We start from the raw sequence: 27,755 nt of genomic DNA, 5'->3' as shown, positions 1-27,755 counted from the left end.
CGTTAAAGATATAACAAATTGAATTGTCTAATTTGATTTTATCGCCTTTGTTTATAAAAAACGGATATTTTTAAGTGTCTGGTGGGATTTGTTTTCGTTTAACATCCTCCTCTCTTACGAATATAACGTGCTAATCGTGACACTCTCTTCTGTAGAAATATTATTAATTAATATTATTTTTATAAGTGGAGGGAGGTTTGTTTGAGTGCTTGTGTATCAATTTTTTTAAAAGAAAGGTGCTCTTAGATGGAGTATTCCTTTGATGTAAATAGGGAAAGTCTAGATAAGAACGGTTCTGTTGCAGCTGCTAAGATACGCTCCAACACACCATACACTTGGGAATTGGAGCAACTCCGATCTGGTTTGGAAATTTAGCTTCGGTTATTGTTTTCTAACTTGTTCCGTTCAAGCATCATTTAGCTTCCTGTACGGCACATTAAGCTCGCTGGCAGAACTCTTCGCTAGAATGTCCCTTAAGCTAGCAAGCGTCACGAAAAGCAACGTGACGTGACGCTAAGACTACCCCGTTTTTAATTTGTTCAACTTCAAGAAACGGAAGAGAATAATTAAGTCAATCTCTTTGCTATTGTTTGTTCCTGTAAAGGCGCTCAAGCATTATTTTATTTTAAGTTTTGCAAACTTCTGCACAAGATAAGAGAGATATTTGATAAATTTAATCGCCTTTGTTCATTTCGGCGTGTAGTTTTCTCTATTGTACTTTTTAAAATATTATTTTTAATTGGATACGCACCCGTGAAATTGTTGGAAAATTTTAAAAGACGATTTTAATATCTTCTCCATTATTAAAGATGGAGGTTTGGGGGTATCCCAAACTGTTTTTCTCCTAAAAACCATGCTAATAAATTGATTGATTTTGAAGGTTAAATCGTAATTTTTTCTCGCAGTCGAGTTACAAATGTCGACGTATCGATCATAGTTAATAAAGTTGTTTCTTCTTTCTTGCAGTCGAGTTGGAAGTCATGCCAGAAGATACGGAAACAGATCAGGCGGAGAACGGCGGAACGAATTCCAGGGTTTCCTCGTCTCCTTCCTCCCCAGTAACGCCGACCAGCCCCGAAATAGAAGTGACCGATTCCTCCTCCCTTCCCTCTGTGAAGAACGGGTGTCCGGAAGTGACAAACGGACACGTGGCCAAAACGGAAACGACGAGGAGTCATGTGACTAACGGTGTGAAAGCGGAAGCGGACAAGATCCGAGAGTACATGGAGAGGACCGACACGGTGGTCATCTTCCCCGAGCCAGCTCCACCAGGGGGAGCCACGACTTCCGGTAAGTCGTTCGCGTCGTCCATCGATGCGAGACACCCCTCCGTCTGAATCACGCGTCAGTAGAGCGTGATGTTTCTTCGGTGTGGTTTCTGTGGCCGGATCGCTACAAAACCGACCTCTTTTATTTTACGTTCCTCCGTTTTTCCTTCCCTCTCCATCCCCAAAACACCCACACAAAAGAAATTAATACATTTTCTACATTTTACAAAATTTACGGCTTCATTTTTATTTTCTTTACACAAGAATATCCGGCGAAAAAAATCGAACACACTAAAAACAGACGTGTAATAACACGGACACGACACTGCCCCGGGGATATCGAGGGGGGAATGTTTTCGTAGCACATTTAAAACAACAGCCACGTCTGACCTAAGGCTCGTATGCGTTTCCATCTCGTTTCTGCCAACGTCAAAGAGAAGGGGACCACAGATATCGTCTGGATAAATCGGGTGTAGTCGACCGTACCTTAGTATTTAATGTTCAGATAGATAGACTGTTGGATAGCAGTTTATATCCTTGGGTATCGTTACGGATAGAAGCGAATGGATGTGGTATTGCATCGAACAGATGACTTAATCCCTATCTCACATGCTGGCCTACGTGCCAATAGTGAGAAGACGGCGCCAGCAATTGTTGGCCCGCCAGAATCGACGCCGCTGGGGCGCTTGGCTAAAGGAACTGCAACCATCCACCCATACCATAGTCTGTGGATCGAGTGGAGAATCCAAATGACGTGAAACAATTCCATTTATGACCTCCGACGGTTATAAATAAATATGTCCCGTTTTACACATGCACTCGTGTTTACACTGTGTGTAATACGTCGGATTGGGTGCCACTGTCGGGGGACGAAATTCTTCCCCGTCCCCCCGCGTTGTTAACGGAGATGCTTCGTTACGATTTGCGGCTCGAAAAACCATTTCGTTGATGAGGATCTTAACCTAATTCGTCAGTCGAGTGGTTAAAACTTCTTAAAGGAATCTCCTAACTTTAATGGCGGCGTATCTTATGAATTTAGAATTCTCGAAACTCTCCGTCTCTTTCTCCCCCCCTATTAACGTCCGTCTTTCTGCATATGCAAATATGGCATTTGGCCAAACGCGAACTGATCTTACGTCAAAGAAATCTAAGAACGTACAACCTTCCTAGTCCGTTATTCTAAATTAATTATCCATATAGTTGTCGACAGACCCAATAGTTACTTTAGAAACGCGCTAACTATTGGATCTCTCGACCACTACATCGATAATTAATGTTGAATAAGAGATTTTAATGCAACTACCAAAAATGAACCAACTTAATATGCCTTTTTTTTTCCTTATTTGTTGTTATTTTTGACTTTCGAATTATTTCGGTAATCAATTTTGTCGTATCATTTGCCATATTCTTAATGTTTTAAGATGAAAGATGATATTTACAATTGTCATTCCATTGCTCCGACTTCTGGATATATCGAAACATTTGGATCTTCTACCATTGTAGGACACAGTTCTTAGTACACCGGAATAACAAGAAATCAAACTAAGTATACTTCTGAACATATTTGGTTACGGTTACGTCTAATATTTCATATTTAACTCCAGCAATTATACAAGAAAATTAAGGATTTAGAAAAACGCGAAGATATTTTTTAAGTAGCCAACATTGAAGTACAATAAAATGTAAAGTTTTATTACAAACGACAAATTGCATTGCTTAAATTAACTTCATTCTTCAAATCGACGTTTTCTTCTCATACTCGAACGAAGAGAAAGAGGGAGAGAAAGAGAGAGAGAGAGAGAGAGAGAGAGTAGCTTTTAGTCAACTTCTAGACACTATAAGGATAGGATTAATTGAAGATGATTGCAATATTATACACGATGTCATCGTAAACCATCGTGTTTATGGCTGTCACTCGCTACGTTGTTTGCCGTAACAGATGATAACGTTAAGACTCTTATAATCTTGTTGTTCTAAATGGTATTTTATCTGAAATTTATAGTTGTCGACAAACTGGTAGTTTCTTAATAAGATGTCGCAGGAAAGATTTGACTGTGCATATAAACTAATAGAACATCCCTCCACCACTTTATAAATGAATATTAATGATTATTATTCGTAAGTACGACAAAGCTTACTATTCAAAAAATATTTTTTCCACCCCCGCGTACAAAAATGCGCTTTGTATAAAGTGTATCTGCATCGGGAGCCATCGTAATTAAGGTTTAGGAAAATTTTCTTTTCGGCTAATTTCTAACAAGAATACGATATTATCTGTTACTTAATGTAATCAAGAGATAAGATAATTCATTCAGAAATTATTTTTCTAACAAGATACGCCTATACGTTTATTGGATAATTGAATGAAGTTTTTTTTAACTCCGTTCGCTTATATAAAAAAACTTACAATCCTGTTGACTTTCTAGTAATGATTGATTATATTCGCATCTCTCTGCTCCTCTAAAGATAAACTACCTTCATCAATTTAAAGCGGAATTATGACTGCAGAACCGATCGCCATAGTGCAATAATACATCATTTGATTTGGAACACGGAGCGACAATGACAGTAAAAATTGTTTCGGATGTTTTGCATTTATGATCGGCAGTTTTTGTAAGTTTAAGTGGTTCCAAACTTAAAAAAAAATGTGGACGAAAATTAATTTATCGGTCAGTGGCATCACCAGAAAAAAACTGGAGGAGGAAAATCAAACGATAACCGGTTATGGGGTAGATTCGCTTTTTAGAGACTAGTAAATGCAACAAACAGGAGTTTTTTGCCTTTAAAAAAAGGGGTAAAAAGTACATCCTTTTGTTCCAAGCAACAATTTCTGCTAATGCATTCCATCTCATCATCCTAGGAAAGAAGCTACCCGGACTAAAAACTCCCCTTATCTGTCCTCTTGATTTATTGTGGATATTTAATGGATGACAGAGCTAGGCCGCAGGGCCGGAGATGTCTTCTTTAGCAAAGGTTTCGTCTCGTCCCTCCTTCTGCACAAACTCGTGATGTATAGAGTGACATAAATAACTACGTTTCGCTATAATTGTAATTGTTCTCCGGGAGATGGTATCCGACGATAACAGAAAACTCTTTAGGGGAAATAAAACCAAAAGTAATTAACCAGGAAGACAGTGTTCGTCATTAATTAAAATAATTCACAGGGAAATGACTGATGCTCCGCCAGATAAGAAAGTAATTCCAGAGTTATCTGACCACAGAGATATGAAGTCGGCCTTCGTCTAATGGCCACTTTCGTAATTGAAAAGCAATATCTATTTTCCCTCCGCTTCTTACCCCTCTTTCGAGTCCGGTCCATCAAGGTGACGCCACCTAATCTAACGCTCTTCTTTAAATATGCGCAAAAAATTCCCCGTCCCAATCTCCTCTTGTTTCCATCCTCCGACTTCGGCTCCTGCTTTGTAAATTCTTCCTTCTTTCTTTGTTTATCCAAAGAAATCGACTGCACCAGTCGGATGAGATGCTCCATATTTCAATATGCACTAACAAATATTGTTATTAACTTAACGGCAAGCGTTCTTAATTACATTTCACAACGTTATATCGAAAAATATTTTATTACGACTTAAACGTATTGGATATTTTCAGGATTTTGGGCATGTGGTGCCATGTTTCTATAGCTTTATGGTCAATATTTGATGTTAGCTTAGAGACAAATTCAGCGATACAAGATAAACTGCATCCGCATAATATTGCTGTCAAATTTAACGTAAATCTAAATTTAATTGTACGAATGACGAAAATTTTAGCACATGTTCTAAGCCGAATTTTAAGAATATTTCGGATTTTGCGCCTTAATATCCGATAACATGATATTAAGTTTATGTTACTGCCTGTTGTCGCTCTCGGATGCTGGGCATAAGAGATGTTCGAAATCAGTAGGAGATCCAGTAGTTAAGCCACATTTCCAATATCTAAAGAGGTGTGATGAAGTTGTAAGCCAACTCCCGACATTTAAAGAAGTATGAAGTGCATACTCCCAATATCTGAAACGATATGAAAAGATTGCGAATTCGCAACTTTATCCACAAAGATCATCTAAGTTCCATTCCATTTCTGAGGCATTTCTCCCATTCTGTAATATTTAGTTAGTGACTATTAAAATATACGTATATTTAACCATCGATTTTAAGTTAGTTTTTTTACTTTTATAAATTTTAATTCTAGTCATAGTTTGATTTTTATATCCGTCACGCATTAATCAGTTATACGACTGCGATAAGTTTACGAGGTCGTAAAATTTTCTTTTCTTTTCACCTCTCGTCGTTTACGAAAGGATTTTCACCTTCACAAACTTCATAAAAAAATTATTGTATAAGGTCATATTTACACTTTTCTCTAAAATAAAATATCATTGAAATAATTTAAAATAATTATAGAAAAATTGAAAAGTATATATATTTTTTTATATTTATTTATTTATTCTTCTCTTATAAACGGGGGTTACGAGACGTGAAAGATTTTTATTTTTATCTTTGCTGCTACCAAGGCAACGTCTCGAGGGATGCGTTACCCCAAGAGATGTTTCCCGACGTTGATTGGGACTGCATTTCATAACCACTTCGGGCTAAATTTAGGGATAATCTGGACTACTTTCTGACTAGAATACGTAATCATTCCCCGCAAGGGACAGCGATAGAAATAAGACTAACGTTTGCTTCCCATGGGACGAAGTAACGGTGTGGCAAGGTAGAGAAGGAATATTCTCGTGGGTTTATCGTTTAATTTTTAAACAATCCCACTTCCTAGTCCCGTGATGTTACACATATAACGATCTGTGTTGATTTAGTTTCGCGCCTCGGGGGTCATTTTCGGACAGGTATAGCTATGATATGTTAGAAAAACTCAGTTATCTTATAGCCGCGGGAGATAAAGAAAGGAAATTATTGTTCGCTTCTCTTTTTTTTTTTTTCTCGTTTACACAGTTTAAAAACGTTGAAACGATTTTGTTACGTTGAGAGAAATTATAAATTTATACCGCACTTTATGAAAAATTATAAGATTTTAATTATTTTCATGAATTAAATAAAAGAGTTTAATGCGTGATCATTTAGAAATATGCGATATTGCATCATATCGAAGCGATCATCCTTCCGCATCTAAAAATTTCGAGGAGGATGATGCGTTTCGATATGATGCATATTTTGTTGAAAAATTAAACCAGGCGAGCGTAGAAGGTGGATCCAATATTTCGATGAGTTATTCCTCAATTCCGGATGCTTTCAATCACGAGCAGCAGACAAGCATAAATATGTTTGGTCGGGTGTAAAAATATCCATAAAATTCTCATTTTATCATTTATCTCGCGTAAGGTTTTGTCAATAGTCAATAATTTAAATGAGATGTTTAGTTTAAGAATTTTTATCTTAATAATATATTAGAAGGTAGAAAAATAAAATTTTTTTTTTTAAAGTTTAATGTCTGAAGATTGGCCACAGGTAAAGGAGAAACCTGGAATTTTTATATATTTCCTTTGTTTGACACTCAACCCATCTACTTGACTGCAGCAGTAAAGAAAATAGATTAGACTTATAAAATAAATTTAGAATCTTTTTAATATGGCAAAGCTATTTGTTCAGATTTATTGAACTTTACCTAATGCTAGGTTCGGTTACGCGCGATACAACATCTGTTGTATGTTTTTAAATGAAATTTTTTGGAAAAAAGGAGAAGAAGCCATTAGATCTCTCCCGTCTACTTCATAGTCTGTAGACTATTCGAGTTTGATCGTCCATTAAAATATCTACTAACTGTCATGTTGCTCGAACGAAACTCATCTTGTCACTAGACGTAAATTTGACGCAAGAAGGAATATCGTATACCTGCTCTCTTCAATAATTTTTCAATTATTGCATTTGGTAGCGTTTCACTTTGCATAGATCATAGTTTTCTGTAGACTCTCCCTTCTCTTCTACCCTAATATAGCGGTCTCTCCCCCATCAAACCTGTCTCGTACTTTCTGTTTATCTAGTTGCGAGCGATTCCAGAAAGATCGCAGATTCCAAGTTTGTATAAAAGTTTAAAATCCACTCATTTGCAGTTGACTCACAATAAGGGAATTGTTTCTTATCTCGTCCTCCTCCTCCTCTTCCTCCTTCTCTCTAACTCTAGCTCAAGCCATTATCATAGCCCGCATGTGGTTTTGGCTAATTCCTTTCGGAGTAGAGAAGAGAAAAAAGTGTTTCGTATAGAGAAAAAAAAGGGGGTGGAAGGAGTAGTTATAAAAACACAAAATGCGATCGGAATAATGAGAACCACGCAGAGTAGAGAAGATGAATTATCGAAAGAGTCAAGAATTGGTAAAAACCGAAACGGGGTATTTCTTTTGATGACGTCAGACGGGTTAATAAGTTTGTTCGACCGATGACGTTTTCCATTGTTCCGACTCCTTCCCAATCTGTTTTCTTAGCTGCCATTGTTCCACGGCTTGTTTCCCGGCCTATTTGTCTCGTGATTAATGACATCAGACCAGGCAAAATGATATTTTAGTTGATTACCTTCAGATAATGTAACACTGTCTTTCAGTCCGGTGTCTGTGATTTATTAAACGTTTGCTGGCGTTAAAGCTGCTCCCTCCGACGCTGCCGGAATAATTGTTCCACCTATTGTTTGTTCCTTTTTAAGATTTTCTTTTCACTTCTTCCTTCCTCGACTGGAGAGGGTATTTCCCGAAAAGCAAAGTTGGTCCTGATGGGGACGTCTTTCCAAATGAGTTAGCTGCCCTTTTTTTTTATCTACATCTTCCTGTCCTCCGAGTATTATCTTTATTTGAATATTGCTATACTAGGTGAGAGTTATTGTCTCGAGAGCCGCTGTTTGTTTAAGAACTACGGGATTAAACTGATGACTTTCTTCTAGAAATAAAGAGAATAAAGAAATAATTAACGCCGAAACGATAAAGAATTTCTTACAAAGGACAATCGTAAAACTTCAATTAATTTTTTCTCCTCCACCCAACGTCGTTTTTTTTTACGAAGGGCCTTTTTCTTACCTTTTTTTATTTCTTTTCTTGTATATATTTTTGCTACTTATACGCACAATTCGATTGACTTTGGATCTAATCTACTTGATATAATACAATATGTGCTATTGTATAAAATTTAAAATTTCATAGTATAATATACAGTAATAGCTCACTTAGGAAATTGGTGTTAAGAGTTAAATATGCTTGTATTTTCTATCTTACTGCTTTGAAGAAGGGCCCAGATCTGAAATGAATTCAGAGAATATCGAAGTTTTATAAAAACTTCTCTGTGTATTCATAAAATGTTCTATACACATACACTCTGTGTGTCCAGAAGCATTACATAGGGTATTCTTTATGCGTATAAAAATATTGCTGAAATTGCCTTCTGTGCATCCATTAATGCACAGGGAACGATTTGTACAGTATTTCTGGTTCTGTTAATATAGACTATGTTGTATAATATTTCTGTATGTCACGAGAAACTGTATAAAACACTACCGGTAGTCTCCGCTATTATGTAAAATCATGCCCAAGAAAAATCGAGTAAAAAAATAAACTAATTCATAATAATTTTAAAAAATTCACAATTTTTAGCTGTTGATGCAGCATGTTTCCCCTCTACGCGCAGTAAAAGTGTAAGGGGAGACTTCAAAAAACTACTCTAACGTTAATTCGAACGGGCATCTTTTCCTGTGGTCATCTCTTCCTTCGTCGATAAATCACTTATCGATTCCGTAACATAACTCCAATCGATTCCTACAAAAATAAATCATATTATAAAAAAAAAGAGTGCAAAGGTCATCTATATTCGTTCTCCTATTTTCTAATTCTCCTTCGATTATAGAGAGGTAGACGTTGAGAAGTCGTCGACATGACATGGAAACGTAAGGTAAAATTCCACTTAAAAACAGATAATTGCGAAATAATTAGCACCTACCTACATGTAGTGCCGATGAAGTAAAAGTACATATATATAGGAGAAGGTCCGGTATGTCTTGCCTAACGACTTTACCCGGTGTAGCCCATTACCGGCATCAGCTGCCTGAGTGTTTTTCAATAAGTGCTCTGGGAAAGAATGGTACAACATTAATGGTACTTTAGTCCAGCCGTCGCTGAGTCTCCCGACTTTCTTCATTTACTAAGTTTTCTATACTCGGTTTGTAATACGGTCATCGACTGTGTATACCCTACGCAAATAAAACAGTAATTTGTCCTCCTGTCCTTTTTTTTCTCTACGTCTCTTTTCGAGCTGCCAATTACAGATACAGAAAAAGTATCGAAAAATAGTTTTATGCAGTAATTAAGATTTAATAAACGTTACGTTTATGGGGGGTGAGATTTTTTCGAACGCATCGTGCTTCCATCTATGGATGTTGAAGCTAAACTGCCAATTGATCGTTGGTTCGAAGGGTTCGATTGTGTAAAAATGTTAAAGAAATTTTTAACTATAGAGTCGTCGTCCGGATAAACGAACGAACGAGGAGACAAACATCTGACTCTATCGAATTGTCTAGCTTTGTAATTACGTAAGTAGGATGCCCCCGACCAATTTCCTGCTTTAGGAACAATGGGAGCTCGGCTAGATAAGGTGAAATACCTCACAACCGAGCGGAAACACGATAACTAAATGAGGGAGGAAGACGAGAGCGTAACCGTCTCTCCCCGGAGATTATCGAGATCTCAGGTAGGAAGAGACAAAAGCATCCCGACAGATAACTCTGGGCTATAATAGTTAACCCGTTATTTAAGCTACGAAAGAGAATTTTTGAAGATTTTTTTCCCCCCTCCTTTTCCATCCTTTAAAGTGGCATACGTTGTGCTGCAGTTCTGGCTCGCTTCCCGAATTGGCTGTCGGAGCATAAAAGACGGTGGTGTATATTTGTCATACGTGGCCACTTCTTCCCATTCGTCAACTGGCACGTTGCAGATGATAGAAAAGATTCTCGTTCAGGTAATTGGCTCAATTTCGGAGTCACCTGGACGTTTTTACGACTAACTGGTAATACTGCACCGGCAATTACTCCAGTCGATAGGTATGAAGTATCGTAATTAATAACCTACCACCGTTCTCCGACGCTTCCAAATGTTATCATTAGAGGGGTGGTTTCTTTAGTATTTTTTTAGTAACAGATTTTCGATGTTAGGCTCAATTTCCTCTACTGTTAAGCCCCAAAGAAGAAGCAAGTGGAACAGCCATCTTTCCGTTAAAATGTCGAAAGGGGGACGTCAGAATGCAGATGGTCGGCCGTTTAAGTCCGATCTATTGACCTGACCACGATGAAGTCGAAATGTATGTCGGACAGATGTGTGTTTCCGGCCCGGTTAGCCTGTGTGACATACACGGCTATTGGAGCAACTTCGGTCCCTTCCTACGTCATTTATTTCCGCTCTCGGCTGTCAGGACAGATAGCACAGACAACTGCACACTACAGACATAACTTTCGATGCTACCAGCAGGAAAAGACTTTTCTATTCTGTGTCTTCGATAAGAATGCAATCGGATTAAGCTTCACCTAGTCGGAAGAAGAAGAAGAAGGGGAGGGAATTCGATTTTAATGCGTAAACTTTATAATAATATTTGGACTTAAAGGAAGGTTTTTTTAGAGCAACGAAAGAGGAAATTATCCTATAGAACTGTTAAATCCCATGTACAGTAAAGATTTGGTGCGGAAGCTAACCTTCTTTTTTTTGTATCCGTGCGGATTATACTAGATGTATGTCTATCGGCAATAAAGACTCGTCTAGTGTAAGCGGAACATTCTTCCAGAATTTAGTTTCTGTAATCGGGTTTCGACATAATCCATTGGGACAATCGAATTCCCTGCAAGCTGTCGAAGCGACATTGTCTCTTCTTTTGTAGCACCGGATGCCCATCTCCATCCGTCACCAAGAAAATTGCGTACCTGAGTCACTATCCTGCAAAGGTAGACCTTCCGACCATTTCCGGCTTAGGACTCTCGTATCCCATAGATAAATATTTCATTCCATTAGTGAGACGTCCCAATCCTTCTTGTATACATAGAAGATCCGCAGATGCTCCAGTAACTGGAGATACGTTCGACACGAGTTGCTAAACATCCTAGTCTTACGGCCAATTCGCGTTTGATTACCTCCTCTTATCATATTTACCCATCTTTAGGGAGCATCTGCGATATTTGAACAGTCTGCAAAATGATTTTTTCGTCTCCTATAACTTTACAAAAATTCTCCTTCAAAATTCTTCACTCTTATCAATCTGTTAGGTTATTAACAACGTTACTTACCGGTCTGAAAATGTAATTTTTTCACAATTTTATATGTAAATATTGAAATATTGTTCAAATTATTCTAAATTTAAATAAATTCTTATGTAAAAATATATAAATGAAGTTGAGTAACACAATTTTAAAGAAACGAATTTTAATTGTGTTTAGCACATTTTAGATATACAATATTTTAAAGGCTTTAAATTGAGTGAAGTAGTGATATAACATAGCTAAGCAGTGCTATAGTTAGAATATATTTAAAAGAGGGTCAAATTATATTAGAGTGAAAGGAGTTGGACGGGGTAAAGTTGCGGTAACAACACAGAATAAGTTTATATAAATTCGGTCCCTGCTAATGGATGGTGGCGTGTTTGATTGATCGACGTGGAGAACTGGCCAGTGGGACTCGAGCCATTAGCCAGTCGACGTATGGCCGGGTTGTTGTAAGACAAAGGTAGTAATTACGAGTAGCCCACCTTTCCGCTGTAAGGCACTGTCCGGCCCTACCGACAGCACCAGAAATGGTCCATAATTGGAGATCTTTAAGTGGGCGAAAAGTGCACGAGACTCCGTGTCATCGGGCGTATTCGAGAATTAAATGGGCGGAAACCCTTTTCTTCTGTACGTAAAAGGACCCCCTTTCAGTTTCCTTCGCACCTTTCCTCCTTCAAAGGTGAGAAAGTATGTTTCCACCTCTCTTAATTGCGCGGAAATTGCTTCCTAATTAATCGGAACTTCTAGCTACAAAGAGCATTCTTCCATCTAATTTTCTCTGCTTTTCACACCTCCAACACTTCTTGAAATTATTCTGATTGCTTCCAGAACTTCTTTGGAGTATTTTTTTCCTTTAGATTTGTTCTTCTTCATCCTCCGTCCGTCTTCCTCACTGCGATAATTCGAGTGTATGTAAAGAATGTGGACAGAATGCGAAAATGGATGTTGCAGGATCGAAGGTATTGTCAGAAGTTGCGGAAGAAAAGTTTAAACGAATTGACAAACATATTGGCTTCAACTAGCATATTCGATCGATGACATACTACACTAGGATTTCATCAGGACTATCTAAGGTTACGTTGGGTTTTAAATATTGGATATCGAATCGAGTTACACGGAGGTGATCGTCGAATTCATTTCTCTAAATTGTCCTCCAATCGATCGAAAATCAATTATGTCGGATGCGAATCGAGTCGTTGGGTGTCCACTGGCTCTTTAATTAATTCCAAAACTAGAACGTCACCCGAATATACTCTTTATCCGAATATTATATAATATCGATATATATTTGAAGTTACGCATCGATTTTCCTCCATCCAAAAGCGTAACGAAGCAATTATACAGCTTTGACGTCTCAAAAATTACATCAATGAATCTCGGTTGTTGTTATTTTTTGATTATTAATTAAGAGTAAATTACATTAATTCAATTGTTGTAACGTTATTAAATTTTCCAGTTAGTTCTACATCACTTTTAGTTAGAATACGTAGCCGGTTGCTTGTTTAAGTCTGGTTATGAGGGACGATCTACGGACGAAGGATATGTTTCCTAGAGAACTAGGGGATGGATTTAAGATTAAAACTGCCCGAGGTTGAAAGGAACGCGGTCGGATCCCAACAGGATCATTCCCCAACCATTATAGTTGGCCGGACGGGAATTAATACAATTACAGTGATGTGAGCTTTTAATTTTCTCTCTTGTCTTCGTTCCGTGGCCCGGATCAAGTGATGGAGAAAAGCGTCACGGGAGATCAACTCCTGTACATGTTACTTCTCTTCACCGCGCCGACGTACTGTACGTCTTTTATTGGGTTACGCTCCCTATAATTCGGAAAGGACGACAAAAATACCATAAATCACTAACAGAAACAGTGTTTTTTTTCTTCGGAAAAAGGAAATTAAAAAAATTAGGCAAGTAGTTAAAGAGCAGTTTAAGAGAAGATTCGGTTGATGAAGCGAGTGGTAAAGGAATTAATTAAAAATTTACACCGTTACCACTCCCATACGGATGCAGAGATAACGAGGTTGGACGAGCAGAAATGTCCTTTCTGACAAACAACTACATAACTTTCGATCACAGTTGTCTTTGGCCCTGCAGGCCGACTATTCCCTGACGATTCGCAGTACTGGAGAATGGGATCACAGTAGAAGGATTTGTCGGCGGTACACTGTCTTGTCTGCTGACTCCAACGGTCTGCAGGAGCAGTCACTCGCATTATCTCCTTTCTGCTATTCCTACCTTATCTGGGATTTCTATTCTGGATGCCTTTTTTACATTTATTGTATTCCAACTCCCATTGCACCTATGATTCGTCTTGAAGCACTTCAGGTAAGAGTAGATTCGGTAATGCGATCGGTGACTAATTTATTCCAGAATAAGCTTTTCTAAACACTCATTAACTTAAATACGTCATATGTTTATCATAAACTTACCAAGTAGAAATCTAGTTTCTTCATAATTTGGCTTGTTTTGTGATAAAGGAAGAGATCCATTCTACGATTTATCAAGGAAATTTGCATTTCATCCACCCAACCCGTTTTTAAATAAGTTCTTTTTACCGAATTATGCAGAACCGATGAGCATTTGTTTATTTTTAGAGTTTACTTAGTTGGAAGTGGAATAATTTTCGAAGATTTTAATTACGGTGTTCATCTACGTCCTTACTTACCTAGTGATGAGTGCATCACGTGACGGACGACGTCACGAACTCGATCCGAATTCTTGTCGGCCATAATAGAAACAGATGTTGGAGAGGGTGGCAGATGTCACACCCCGTACATTGTGACATCTCTCATAGCATTTCTGTCGGACATGGATCGAGTCTGTTGAAACCTTCGGGGAATTCTAGGACCGAGTCGAAGAAAACGGGATTGTATTCTTGGGAAATATTTCTTTTTCTGGCGTTTTGTAAACCAGAAATAACAAAAAAAAGGTTCAAATATTATAGGAGACTCGAAGGAAATAAATAACACGCACTTTCATTTATTCAAAGTCGTTTATATGGAAGAAAACGGATTTATGATTTATTGAAGTCCTTTCAATTATGGAAGGAACAGGAGTTGATGATCGAAAGGAGAAAAGAAGACAAAAAAGAAGGAAATTATGGAAAGAACAGGAATTGTCGATCAATGAAAAGAGCACATACAGAATTTAACATATGTACAAGAATGGCTCCTCTGGAAAATACTCAGTTTGCCAGTGATTATGAAAAGCAATGAGATAATTAATTATCCTCTCGCAAAAGTAGGACAAAAACAGAATAGAAAAAGAAGAATATGAACAGGAGATGGTCCATCTATCGCAAAGTAAGATTTATAGATCAACACTAATTATAGATCCCGGTCGTATCGAATCTACACTCCACTTAATTATAAAGCACCTATATATATTCTGACCATCTAAATCCTACAGAACAATGTTACTCCACGTGTAATCAAATTAATTATAGACACGTGCTGATTATTGGCGCATGGTACCAACTTAATCATACGTTCTGACTAGCTATTAAAGACACGTGGCCCCAGCTTTAATCATAGGTGGCTGCACGGTTATTACCTAGCCAAATCTATGATGATCCTGTCAGTAAAGTGTAGAAAACTTGGGACGATAAATTGCATCGACACTAGTTTAAGCAGCTAATAGCTTTGCCCTTAAAACTAAGGTTATCGTCCGAGTTTTAAAATTATAATACCTTATCTTCTCCACGTTTACGTGCGGTATCTTTATCGAATTTTCTAAACGTATCGTTTAGATGGGAGAGCATAAAAAGGGGCGTCTTAGGAAGGAGTGGAATTAAAAAAGATGTGTGCGTGGCTGGAGGAGACGCGAGGCCAGATGATGTCACTAATGGGCGGAGGAAAGTACAGCACGTGGACATGACGTGTCCCGAGCCCAGTGTCCCGTCTGGCCGTTCACTGTCTCACTGACTTTCACACTCCACCTGAGAACGACAGAGAAGACTGTCAGCCGCAGAGATCGCTGCACCACAGACTTCTGACAAATGCTCTCCGTTTAGTCACGCTGTAAGGCTGATCGATATCGAAGGCTTCATTCAATAATGCCACCGCTACAGCGATTAGTCGACCGTAAATGCTTCACTGTGGAGAAATACCAGACAACACAACGTCGACGATGCCCAACACAAACACACGTATACACTGCCAACCTAGAGAAGTTAGCAGTTGCAACATCCATCCCCGGTCACTAGTGCAATGCCAACTTATCTACTAAGTTGCAGATGCTCGAGAATTGGGATATCGCTTCTTAATTTATTATTCCTCTTTCTCTTCCTTCCCCCGACTCGGTCCAAAACGGAAAAATTTTTATAAAGATGCCATCAGATAAGCCTTATCGTACTATAGAGACATTTTTACATTTAAATTTATGACTCCTCCACGCGGTTTTATATTTAGAATGCCTAATTAATCTTTATTCGGTCTCGAATTAATGGCCGACGTTTAAAAAGGGGCAGAGATGGCAATTCTTGTTTGTAATTTTTAAATTGTTTTCTTTTCTCGTTTAATTGAAGGATCAGAGGATTTTTTCTTTTTTCTCCCTCCTCTACAAAACCACAAAACCTTCTCTTCCATCCGGGGAAAACCTAATTCCCAAATGAGTAAGCTGCTCGAGATACCTTCGCACAGCTCGGTAAACGAGGAAAAACTATAAATATAAATGCTTAGTTATACTAATTAAGTTGTTGTACAATTCGTTACAGGTTAAAGTTATCAAAGGAGTCGAATAAATAAGTGTAAGAGGGAAAGAAATCCCATTACGACTATCCTATCTACTAGCAGAATAATTGTTACAAGCCAAACGCCATTTTTAATGTTAGTATCTTTCGAAATTCCTTTGATCTAGGTTGTCATCTCTGCAATATTTGGAGAACACAATAGAGATGAGAAATTAGCATCGATCTAGAAGCGAGTGTAAATTTACGAAGCGTTGCTTGCATTTACTGTAGCAAGAAATGCAACAAAGTTATCGTTTGACCAAATCAAAAAGGATCCAACTCTTATCTGTCGTTCGGGGCCCACCTCGCTTTGGACCGCAGAAATGACACATATCGTCTTATTGGGACTTTTGTGCACCGTTTTTCTACCCGGTTTTGTCATCATCCTCTCTTCAATCCCGGTTCAGATATCGGTTATATGGAAATGAGCATTCGGCAATAGTCGAGATGTCATCGATTTCTAATATTTGGAGACGTGTGACGCGATTTTTTTCTTCTTAATTACACGATTCGAAACCGGAATTGTTTCACAAAAAGAGTCTCTTTGCAACCTCTTCCGCCTATTAGATAACATTAGTAACACTCTTTCTTGCAACACTCCCTCCATGTAAATGCAAAACGGCATTTTAGATTAAATTACTATCTATGATGTTTTCCTTTTTTGAAATTCAATGTTCTCAAATGACGTTTCCTTCCAAAATTTTAATATTATTTTAGAATAAATTTCTAGATCCGATTCGTATACGTTGTACCGACGTGTTATGTTAAAGATACCAATTGTGTTACGAAGAGTATAATATATACCGACCGAATCTTAAATTTAACCAATCCTTAAAATTTCCATTCTTGGATAAGAATTAAATGTTTGACAATGATATGCAACAATTTAAATGTTTACGGATTGGTTCAAACTCTTGTGTGAAATGATGTTTATGGATGGTTTCGACTGTTAAACATTCCCTTTTTCTATAAGATAAACATCTTATTCAAGGTGGATGCAATCTTGCATAAGATTGCATCCATCCTTACAGCAATAAAAATAAGAATAATTTAAAGGCTTAAGAATTGTATCAACATAAATCCAAGATTCCTTAAACATCTTATACAACTACAAATTGTTTAATAAGTTAAGTTAATTACAGTATTCTCTTCTTGTGTATGAATAGAATATTTGAGATTTAATTATAATTAATTACTAAACACGTCATTTTTATGCAAGCAATTGTGCAGATTTATTAGATTTTAAATATATTTAATTTTGTAAAATACTGTAAATTTGTTAAATTTTCCAATTTGGAAAGAAAAACAGCAAGCAATCCAGTCGATTTGTTACTAGAATAGTGTTTTTTTTTTATACTTTTTTATTTATTAACTAAAAATAGATAGAGTGGAGGAAGATAAGTTAATTAACCCCTTTTTAGGAGAAGAATTCGGATCACGTATCCGTTGTATCCCCAGTTATTAGCCTATATGTAAGGCTGGTATAGACAGACGTCGGAACGAGTTTAGTTCTTGCTGCGAGAGGGAAAATCTTTTCTGTGATTGGCTGGCATCGATTGGTCGAGTCTTATCTGTCCCCGTGTGACCTAACTACCATTGCGGGTTCACGTCCGTAATTATCAAAACTATGGCCACATTCGAAGCTTATCCGAGAACCTCCTCCACCACTAACAACAAATAAAAAAAAAAAAAGAAAAAGAAAAAGGGGGATCAGATTAAGAAACGAAATTTCCGGTAGTGCCGGGTTGCCTGTTAATTATAACGCTGATAAATAGGTACCTTTTTTGTGTGTTGTGGCCTGACAGAACGGAAGAGGATTAGAGTGGTTCCGTTGCAAAATTATTAGATTAGAAAAAGAAGAACGTGGAGACGTAACACTGGAGGAAGTGATTAGTTAAGTCGTGGACACCTTTGAAGCAAGGTGAGAGAGCGGGTGGTGGATATCGACCCAAGAACTAGTCGCAACCGTCCGGTATTGACAGCAGAATGATTTATAACGGGCTGCCGCAATTTGTATTGGCCTGCGACTCTTGCATGCTGATGGAGACGAATTGGGATCCCACCGAAAGTGAAATACAGTCATTAGTTGGCGGCACGGTCTCTGCCTAGAAAGATATCCCGCTCTTCCTTTGTTCTGCACACTCTTACACCGGTTAACCGCCCGGTAACTTCCCTTCTCCCCGAATGGCAGCTTTTGCTTCCTCCACTCTGCTCGTGTGCAGAACAGCGAACAAAAATCTTTCTCGCACACAGAAAGAGACACGCAATTAAATTCCTCACACTTTATATATAAAAATCCGATTTAATTTCTTTGATTATAAGTAAACGCGATTAACCGGTTTTTGGAAACTGCGTATTTTGCTTTGATTCCATTTCGAGATACGTCTACGCCGCTTCTTTTCAGTTTCATCGTGTTAATTGTATTAGTATTATCTGATGCAAAATACTCTCCGTTACTTTCTAAAAATAGTGCTTTTTTCAATCGTCAATTTATACACGAATATATGGAATTTTATTTTATGATTAAATCTCTTATTTTCTAAATATTGCAAGAGTGTCACTTAGCATACGAGTGTAAGAATCCACAGGTTCTCATTTCGATCTGGGACGAGGCGGATGGTAGCTTATTTCTTCTTTCGCCCTATATACCTGTGTGTTTTGGCCACGTGCCACGGTTCCGTCCGGCCGTAACGTTTTACTAAATCTGCTAGAAAAGTAATAAAATACTGTTGTTTCTCCGGCATCTTGTCAAGAAGTCGTCTCCGAGAATAACCCCTCGTAATTTTTATTTATCTTCGACGCGTACTTCGATAGATAAACGCCATTTAATTTTATACTTGTTAACGATATAAAAACTGCGATTACTCCAATTGATTTCATAAATATTAATCCATTTTTTATAATTTTTTATTACAAGTAAAAACTGCTATTCTAATTAAAGAATTAGCATTTTGTCGGCTTGTCAAGTACGCTTTGTCGCTAACGCCATCTGTTGGCGCCGGTTCCAACTTTGTAGCCGAATTTGCACGTGTTGGTGATTCAGAAAATAATTAGGTAGGCCCGGAATAGATTGGTGTCGAAACTAGAATAAATTTGGGTTTAATTTCGAGTCGAAAGATGCGCGATATAATCAAAGTGGGTGACTTCATCGCGACGCCATTTGGAAACGTTACAGAGAATTGGGAGGGTTACAGATATAAATCTTAGAACCAGTTAAGGTGAAATTGCCCGGTTGTAAAGCCTTGGCTGACCAGTGTCCCATCAGACGAGATAGCGACCGAGTGGTGGCAGTTGTACGCTATTTTATCACACTTGTTACTATTAACATGCAAATGTGGAATCGTCACTCCGCTGGATCTGGTGTTGTGACGGGTTTGTAAGGACGTTACGTCGTTACACCCGTTTCGAGTGTGGCGTTTAGGGACCACCATTCTCGGACGTTCATTGCTTCGTAGATTCGACGGTTCGATATAAACGAGAAATGCCCAAATTGCGATTACCAAAGATCCCATAATGAGATACCAGATATAGAATTAACATTATATGCTTTTACGGTCTCTATGAATTATTTATTAAGCCCTCTTTCGTGTATAATTCTGTATATAAATCGATGTAAGCACGACATTTTCTGAGGGGGGGACAAAAGAAACTTTTCTAAATTTAGATTCGTTACTTTCCATCCCTCTCTTCGTATTAGAGATAAGAGAGAACAATTTGAAAAAACTACAAAGCTACGCTTTATGAATGAAGTGAAGTAATTATTTCCGAAAGAGTAGGAAGAAATGTTTGACAAATCTTATTTTATATTTCTCTCGTTTAAATAATTATATAATTTTAAATCCTGCATTTTAAGTTCTTGATTTTTCTCTAGTTTAATCGAAGGTTTTAAAGTGGCTCCATTGATTCGGAAGGAGAACATTAAGATTCGGTTCAGGAAATGGTCAACTACAATAAGCAGTTAAATGTTACTTTTGAGATAACGGGCGATTGCTTCGAATGCTCTGGTGTTTTGCAGGCGATGGAAGAGCAGAATGGAATCGGGTTAGAAACAGCAGTCAGTAGCAGGCAGTGAAGAGAGCTCATCTCTAAGGGGATGGGGGTCAAAGCGAGCATCTGGCATGCGATTTATATGAAAACGACACGAAAAGATGCCCCCGTGTCCTGCCCTTGGTAATCTATCATCGACCAACATCGGTCAGTGTTGTCATCTCCAACAAGAGCATTTTTTCCGTTCCGTGTTCCACTTAACAGTCGGCCACAACATGAATCTTGGCTTTACTGGACGGGTTGCACTTCTATGCAGCTCTTTCTTATCGTACAATAAGCATTGTTATGGAACCGAGTTTGCAACAGTGTTATTGATGTGCCCGACTTGCCAGCTTGCCGACTTACGTTTGCTAAAAGTTGATTTATCCAGTTTAGATTTCTAAAGATGAATTATATTAGTTTCTGACGTTAAAAGAATATTTTAAAATTCGACAATTTTTCTTTCCCCTTCTACTTTCCCGTCTGACATAATGTAAGTTTAATGCGCGACTCGTTTCTATAAAATTATAGAATTTTTAACGCTTCTAGAATTTTTAAAGTCGCAGCCTTTTGTTTAATGGATGCAGATATATTCGATTACCCGGCCTCTAATTAAACGTAGAGAACTTAATTATGTTTAAAAAATATACGCAACTAGAATAGTGCGAAGAGGAGAATGTAGTCGATGAGAAGAAAATAGGAAAATTGCAGAAGCTGAAATTAATTTGATCGTTGGAAATTAATCCCGATAATGAATTAGTCAATTTTATATCTGACGATCAATTCGGACATAAAAGATTACGACTTTAAACAAGATGGCGAGGAGATCACGTTCCGAATTACTTAACGAATTAAATTTAGTATTTGTTGGCATTCGACATTCATCCGGTGGACAAACACTATTGTATACATTAAGTATTGTTCCATTGATTCGTTCGAGTTTTCCCTATTTACATTTTGACCTACGTAGATCGTGAATCACGAGTGAAACCGAGGCTAAGAGCCAGCAGAGCCGAGACGTCGCTCCTAACTACCACAATGTACCGTTCAACTCGGTCGGTGTAACAACGTTCTCACTTCTCCCTTCGATCCCCTCTCGACCTTATGCTAGCCGTTCAGAAATGGTTTTGTTTTATCTCGACAGATGGAGCCAAAATGGTGGACGAATACTCCCTGAAATGTCCACGTTGCGATCGCCTCTTCGCCGGTCCCAAGGATATCCAAGCGCTCAAAGAACATCTCGTCTCTTACCACGGTTACACAGACCCCGTCTGCGAACAGAAGCCGAATGCCAAAAATTATGTTTGTCCTAAATGTAATGCCACTTTCGCCGAAAAGGAACATCTGGCAAAACACAAACTGTTCCACTCGGCAGTTAGCCAGGTAAGTGAGTCGTTTCTTATTTTTTTTTTTAACGGTTGAAAAACTTTGCAGCTCCTGTAAAAGCGGCTTTTCCTTCTGATGACTCGCATTGCAGGAAAGTCTCCTTTCCCTGCGTCGTTCGGTTTTGTTATTAATCTTTTAATAAATAATCGAGTTATTAAACCGTTAAATTTTCGTTTTAATTTCTTAACCGGTGACGTATTTAGCTACCTGTTAGTGCGAAAAGGAGAGTTGCGCCTATCTCCTTACTAATTTAATAATGTTTGCAGATAAATTGTTAAATTTAATCAAATGTCAGTCAGTGTCAAAGGATAATACGTTTGATAAGTAGAGAATGACAGACGTTACTGATATTTTTGTGTTGCTTACTGTACTAATTCTTCAAATTCGTTATATTTACTATTGATCACGAATTTTTTAGCTCTTGTTTTTCCCCCCTTCTTTTTTTGAAAGAAAAAGTAAAAATATGTTGTAAAAACTGCGCCATTTTAAAAATATTTTTGTCTTTCTTTATCAAAACTGTTATTATTAGCAATTAAATAAAATTTACAAGAACGGAGTTAGATGATTTTTAAAAAGATTTCTCCTTTCCTTTTTCTGTATCGTACCTGCTTCTATTCTGTATGAAGTATCATATATCAAGTCAGACTGGATGCATGGTGCCATACAAATTGAGGATTGGCATCGCATCTAGAAGCAAATCTGATTTTTAATTTTTATAAATAGACTTTTTAGAATAATTTTCTTAAATTCTTATCATTTACGAGATTTTAGTTGAAGTTTTTCTGTAAGTTTGCATTTAAATAAATTAAAATTTACGAAAAAGTCATACAGATAATAAATATTAAAATATTTTTATCCACAATTATTTAAGTAATTAAAAATAGTTTCCATTTTTAATTATAGAAAAATATTGATGATATTATTATAGCAACTTAACCGCATTCTTAATTTTAATAAAGTAAACGTCTTCGCAACGAAAAGTTTGCAACTATCATCGGTAATTTATTATTCGTTTAATATTATCCAGAATCGTTAGCAATCGGGTAGTTTTGGATACTTGGTCCTCCTCGTTGTCGAAACAAAAGAATCTTAAAGTCTTAATTGTTATTAATTAGATGTTTGATGATTTTAAATTGATTATATTCGGAATTCTTCGGAATTAATTTGATTTTCAGGCGTAATTTTCAAGGAAGTTTCCTTTTGTCTGTTGTTTCAGCGACACGTCATCGGTCAGGAAGAGAACGCCGTACTTAGGAAATTCAAATGTCCCGAATGCGGCAAAGCATTCAAATTTAAACATCACTTAAAGGAACATATACGTATCCATAGCGGAGAAAAACCTTTCGCCTGTTCCAACTGTGGAAAAAGGTTTTCTCATTCGGGATCTTATTCTTCCCACATGACCAGCAAGAAGTGCCTGGTGATGAATCTAAAGGTATTAAAACAATCAATGAATATTTATTTAGGTTAAGGTTTAAAAAATATGTAATATCTGTCTTCGGATAACAATTTTTATATGCTATTTCTAGGTGAAAAAAATGGATAATAAGCCACTTCGTGGTCAAGCTGCTAATCAACAAAACATTGCCTTCCGCCCAATCATTCCGAAATATGGTGCTGCTGCAACAGAAGGTGTCAGTTTGATGCCGCACGGTTACGTGCCTCCGACTGAAAGGTTTCCCAGTTTCTTGCCAAGTTTTCATCCGACCCAACACGCTGGACATCCATCGTTCTTGCCGGCTCCTTATTCTTCTCTTCCCTTCCATCCTCTCCTGGCCGGTCACTTGAATTCCACACTTCCTCCGCCTTCGCTTCCTTTGCATAATTTCCCAGACGTCAGCCAGTTATTACAACCCAGGGGTCAACTCCTGGAGCAGATACCGACATCGAACGAACTTCCGTCTTCCTTGTGTGTTACGACCAACAGCGTTTGTGTGACTCAAAGAAGTCCCATTACTATTACGCCTCCTCCGATAGACATCGAAAGAGACGATCCTCCTGGTAGCCCAGGTAAAAGTAAAAATTTGAACGCTGTGAAAAAGATACTAGAAATAGTCGATGCAACTGTTTCCAGGCAGCAACTGATGACAGGCAGCAGTAAAAATGGTCTAATACCAGACGTGAACTCCTCACCTTTACATGTGCAAGAGAATTCTGTCGGATCGCCCGCTGTTTCGAATGTGGAAAAATTAAGGTGTGGAAACTGTGATTCCGTATTTGAAAATTTAGTCGAGTTGCAGAATCATGAGCGATATCAATGTAGAAAAAGCGAAGATAGTTACAGCGCCTCATCCACTAATAGGGAAGCTGCTTCTAACGAAGACAAAGAGCCGATAGGCGAAGAAAACAACGAAAGCGAAGATAAGCCCAGAAATTCTGAAATTATCAAACTGGTACGCGAACTTGGTTATCCTCGAGTAGTTCAAGCCTGTTTTCCAACAGATCCTCAACAGGCGACTTCTCCTCCCCCTCAGACTTTCTTAAGCCCTTACAATGGTATCGTCAACCTGACTTCCAGATATGACGAAGATCAACCTCTGGATCTCTCCATGAAGTCTAGGTTTCAAACGGCTCCAAACTCGCCTCGCCACATCGAGAACGAAGCCCTGAATCTGAGCAACAGATCTTCTAGAACCTCGACGCCTCTCAAGGATAGCAATAACGGGATCAATGGAGACGAGATCGAAGTGACCGAAGATGTTACCGATGCTAAAAAATTACAGAATGGTGACTACCGTTTGACTAATTCTGTACTGTACAAATACATGCAGAAAGGAAATTATCTTGTGAACCATCGCCAGATGTCTCAGATTATGGTTAAGTGCCGTTCTCCCGAAATCCAGGACGCGAGCTATCCCGATTATCCCTCCTCCACCAATCACGTATCGCCACTTTCCATCTGCAGTTACGACGTAACGCGACCTCCGTCTTCTTCAGACTGTGGTAGTCAAGATGGGATGGAAAGTCCGGGTGCCATCATAGGATTGGACAACTCTTCCGGAGGAGAGCCGGGAAGTCCCAAATGTAGGAAAGTGCAGAAGCGCTCCTGGAAGGTAATAGTGAGTTTACAAAACGTTACGATCTTATACTATTAGGTTAGAAAATGATGTATGCATTTTCATCCGCATAGCTGGAAGGAGAAGAGAGTCAGAGTGCCATCGAGGACAGTCCAGGACCGGAAGATCAAGTGGCAGGAGAGAAGAGAAGGAAATCGTGGAAACAGCACAAACTAGATTCGGAAGAAGGGATGTACGCTTGTGATCAATGCGACAAGATGTTCAGTAAACAAAGCTCTTTGGCTAGGCACAAGTACGAGCACTCCGGTGAGTTAAATACGAATGAAAGCTCTTACCTTTAGTAGATATTTTAAATATTAATAACGTATCTTCTCCTTATTTAGGTCAAAGACCACACAAATGTGATGTATGCAACAAAGCTTTCAAACACAAACATCATCTAACAGAACACAAGAGATTGCATAGCGGCGAGAAACCTTTCCAATGCAAAAAATGCCTGAAGAGATTTTCCCATTCGGGTTCTTATAGTCAGCACATGAATCATCGTTACAGTTACTGCAAACCGTATCAAGAGACTCAACCCATAGACTGTCAATAATAAAAATCTCCAACGATCGACGATCGAGACACCAAGGATCTTGTCATCTAGCTACGTCCGGCTGATATTGGCATTAAAATAGCAGCTCCGAAGTCAGTCCACAGAGGCCAATAAGTGCAAATTTACTATTTACTTTATTTCGAGAAAATTTATTAAGAATTTCTTTCGAGGAAACTTCAGCCAAAGGCTACGAACTTGCTGTGTCCTTTGAGCTATATCCCGAAGAGCATCCTATCTTTACGGATCTTCGAGAAAAGAAGCGCAAGAACGTGCAGGTTAATGTCAGGAAGCAGAAATCTTGTTGAATTTTGAACGAATTTTTATATATTTTAGGTGCCAACAATAATTCGTGTGCCAAAGAATTTTCGAAGAACGAAACGTGTTTGATTTTTCTAAACAAATGGTTCAATTGCTTTTCTTGTTGAAGACGTTTTTTCAAAAGCAGTCGGCCAATTTTTTAGTCATGCAAAATGCCAAAGGTTTTCTTTGAGAATTTCTAGTCTACTCGCAAAATGTTAAAACATTCTTTGGCCAGATTAGTTTATATTTTTTACTGCTGCCAGTATTATTATCCAAACGATTCCTTCGAGAATAAAAAGTAAAAGAACTGAAGTGCCAAAAACTCAAAAAAAAAAACGCAAAAAAATGGTTTTTCCTAATTTGTTGATAAATGGAGTTGAAAATACAAATGAAAATTTTAAGAATAGAGAAATTTTCTATATAATAATGACGATTGATTTTTGTTTGAGTGAATAAAAAGTTGATCGATCGTCATTAATTTTCATGGAAACTCGAAATAATTCTCGGTATATAGTTTATATTCTCATTTAAAAATATAAGAAAAAAAAATATACAATTTTCTAGTCTGTTTTGCATAGCTTGTCCGTATTTACTTCCATGAAAAAGTGCCAATTTAAAGGTAAAATAAATAATAAAAATAATAATAATAAAAAAAACTGTTATAAGAAGAAGAAGAGAAAAAAGCCAATTTTTAATCTTGTATTATCTGCAGTTTTGTGTAGATGGAATATTTAAACATTTTACTGATTGAAAGATTTCCCTAGAAAAGGATTTTCTTTCAAAAACGATAAATCAAGAACCAAGGAAATCAATCTTCTTTAGCTAAAAATTTGCAAACTAATTTCCTTTTTACAATTTCCCGAGAAGAAATGATTTCCTCGCTTTCCAACAACGAACCAGAGAGAGAGGTCGAGGATAGGAAAAAGACAAATGAGAGTTAAGATTTTGCTTTGTTTAAAACCAATCAGTTGCTGTGTACACGTGGCCTCCCCCATCTTTTTTCCTTTTTTCTGTTTTTAGCGATCTATCAAAACAATTCCCAAAACTAGAAATGAGGGAAAGGAGTCGAAAACTTTCGATATAAAGCTTCCTCGCTAACCTCACGTTGATTTTTCTCCAGTTATAATCCTCGTTTACCAACGCAACCGAGGGAATATACCAAACGAAGATGTCTTTCTATAGATGCCAAATGAATAATAAAACAAAAAAATAAATAATAATAAATAAAATTTGAAGCAAAATTTACCCTTTTTCCAATATTCCAGTATGTCCATTTTTTCCCTCTTCGAATTTTCCTCCAGTTATTCAGTCTTATCTTCTATCTCCGCGTGGTGTTGTGCGTGTATATCTTTGTATCGTCTATCCTCGTATATCTTTGTGAAAAAAAAAAAACAAAAAGTTTCAACAAATTTCCGAGGGTATCCATCGACAAAGCTCTCCTCGTCGAAGATAGGTGTGAATTATTCCAATTTCTTTGGTATCTCGTGATGTGTCTTTCTTTCTCTCCCAGGTTCGAGTCTCGGGATGTCTCCTTACATTGTCTAAAATTATAAATTAAAAACAAAACAATTCCAAAAGAAAAACAAAATTTCTAATTAATTAATTAATTTTTTGAGAAAATTAAATTGTTATTGTTGATAATTTTACATTAAAAATCTAAAAAAAAATGCATTTAGTTTCTATGTATACAGTGGATCTGTATATAGATAATATATATATATATATTATTATTATATATTTTCTCGAGTAGATTCTAGTGTTAGGTAATGACAAAATTAAAAATAATATATATATATATATATTCTTAGACAAGTAAGGAGATAGTATGCTACGATCAAGTTTTTTAAAGGAATGGGTGTTAAAATAATTACCTTTCCAATTTACCACTCGTCTTTTGCCTATATTTCGAGTTGAAAATTCCATATATATGCACGAATGTGATGAGGTCTTTCTTGATTCTTTTACGTCCCTCGTAATAACGCAGATTTAAAACAAATCAACTCAAACCCCCCCTTCGCTAATAGATAAACCGGTGCCAAAGATCGTTTGTTTTTTAGAAAAATTTGTATAAAAATTTTTTTTTGGACGTAGAATTATTTTCGATAATTTTATAAAGAATCTCGTTTTTTATTATTATAATAATTATTATTAATATTATTATTATTATAAACTGGAAAACTTGTTTAACTTATTCAACCATC

General features: G+C 37.4%; 1 protein-coding gene across 1 annotated transcript in view; it reads left to right on the top strand.

Annotated features, from left to right (window-relative positions):
• The first annotated feature begins 966 nt into the window (after positions 1 to 966).
• The window catches only part of LOC111618659 (zinc finger E-box-binding homeobox 1-like), a 36,304-nt gene continuing 9,515 nt past the window's right edge, over positions 967 to 27,755 (top strand). Inside the window, exons 1-7 of the mRNA XM_023360215.1 lie at positions 967 to 1,290; positions 21,398 to 21,636; positions 22,856 to 23,074; positions 23,169 to 24,692; positions 24,770 to 24,962; positions 25,040 to 25,246; positions 25,435 to 25,529. Of these exons, the coding sequence (XP_023215983.1) occupies positions 981 to 1,290; positions 21,398 to 21,636; positions 22,856 to 23,074; positions 23,169 to 24,692; positions 24,770 to 24,962; positions 25,040 to 25,246; positions 25,435 to 25,529 (2,787 nt within the window). The 5' untranslated portion in view covers positions 967 to 980. The remainder of the gene's footprint in view (positions 1,291 to 21,397; positions 21,637 to 22,855; positions 23,075 to 23,168; positions 24,693 to 24,769; positions 24,963 to 25,039; positions 25,247 to 25,434; positions 25,530 to 27,755) is intronic.

The sequence above is a fragment of the Centruroides sculpturatus genome, unplaced genomic scaffold (genome assembly GCF_000671375.1).
Source record: "Centruroides sculpturatus isolate CEXI.00-Female unplaced genomic scaffold, Cexi_2.0 scaffold116, whole genome shotgun sequence".
NCBI lineage: Eukaryota > Metazoa > Arthropoda > Arachnida > Scorpiones > Buthidae > Centruroides > Centruroides sculpturatus.
Note: the sequence above shows the minus strand (reverse complement) of the source record. Positions and strands in the feature narration are given on the sequence as shown.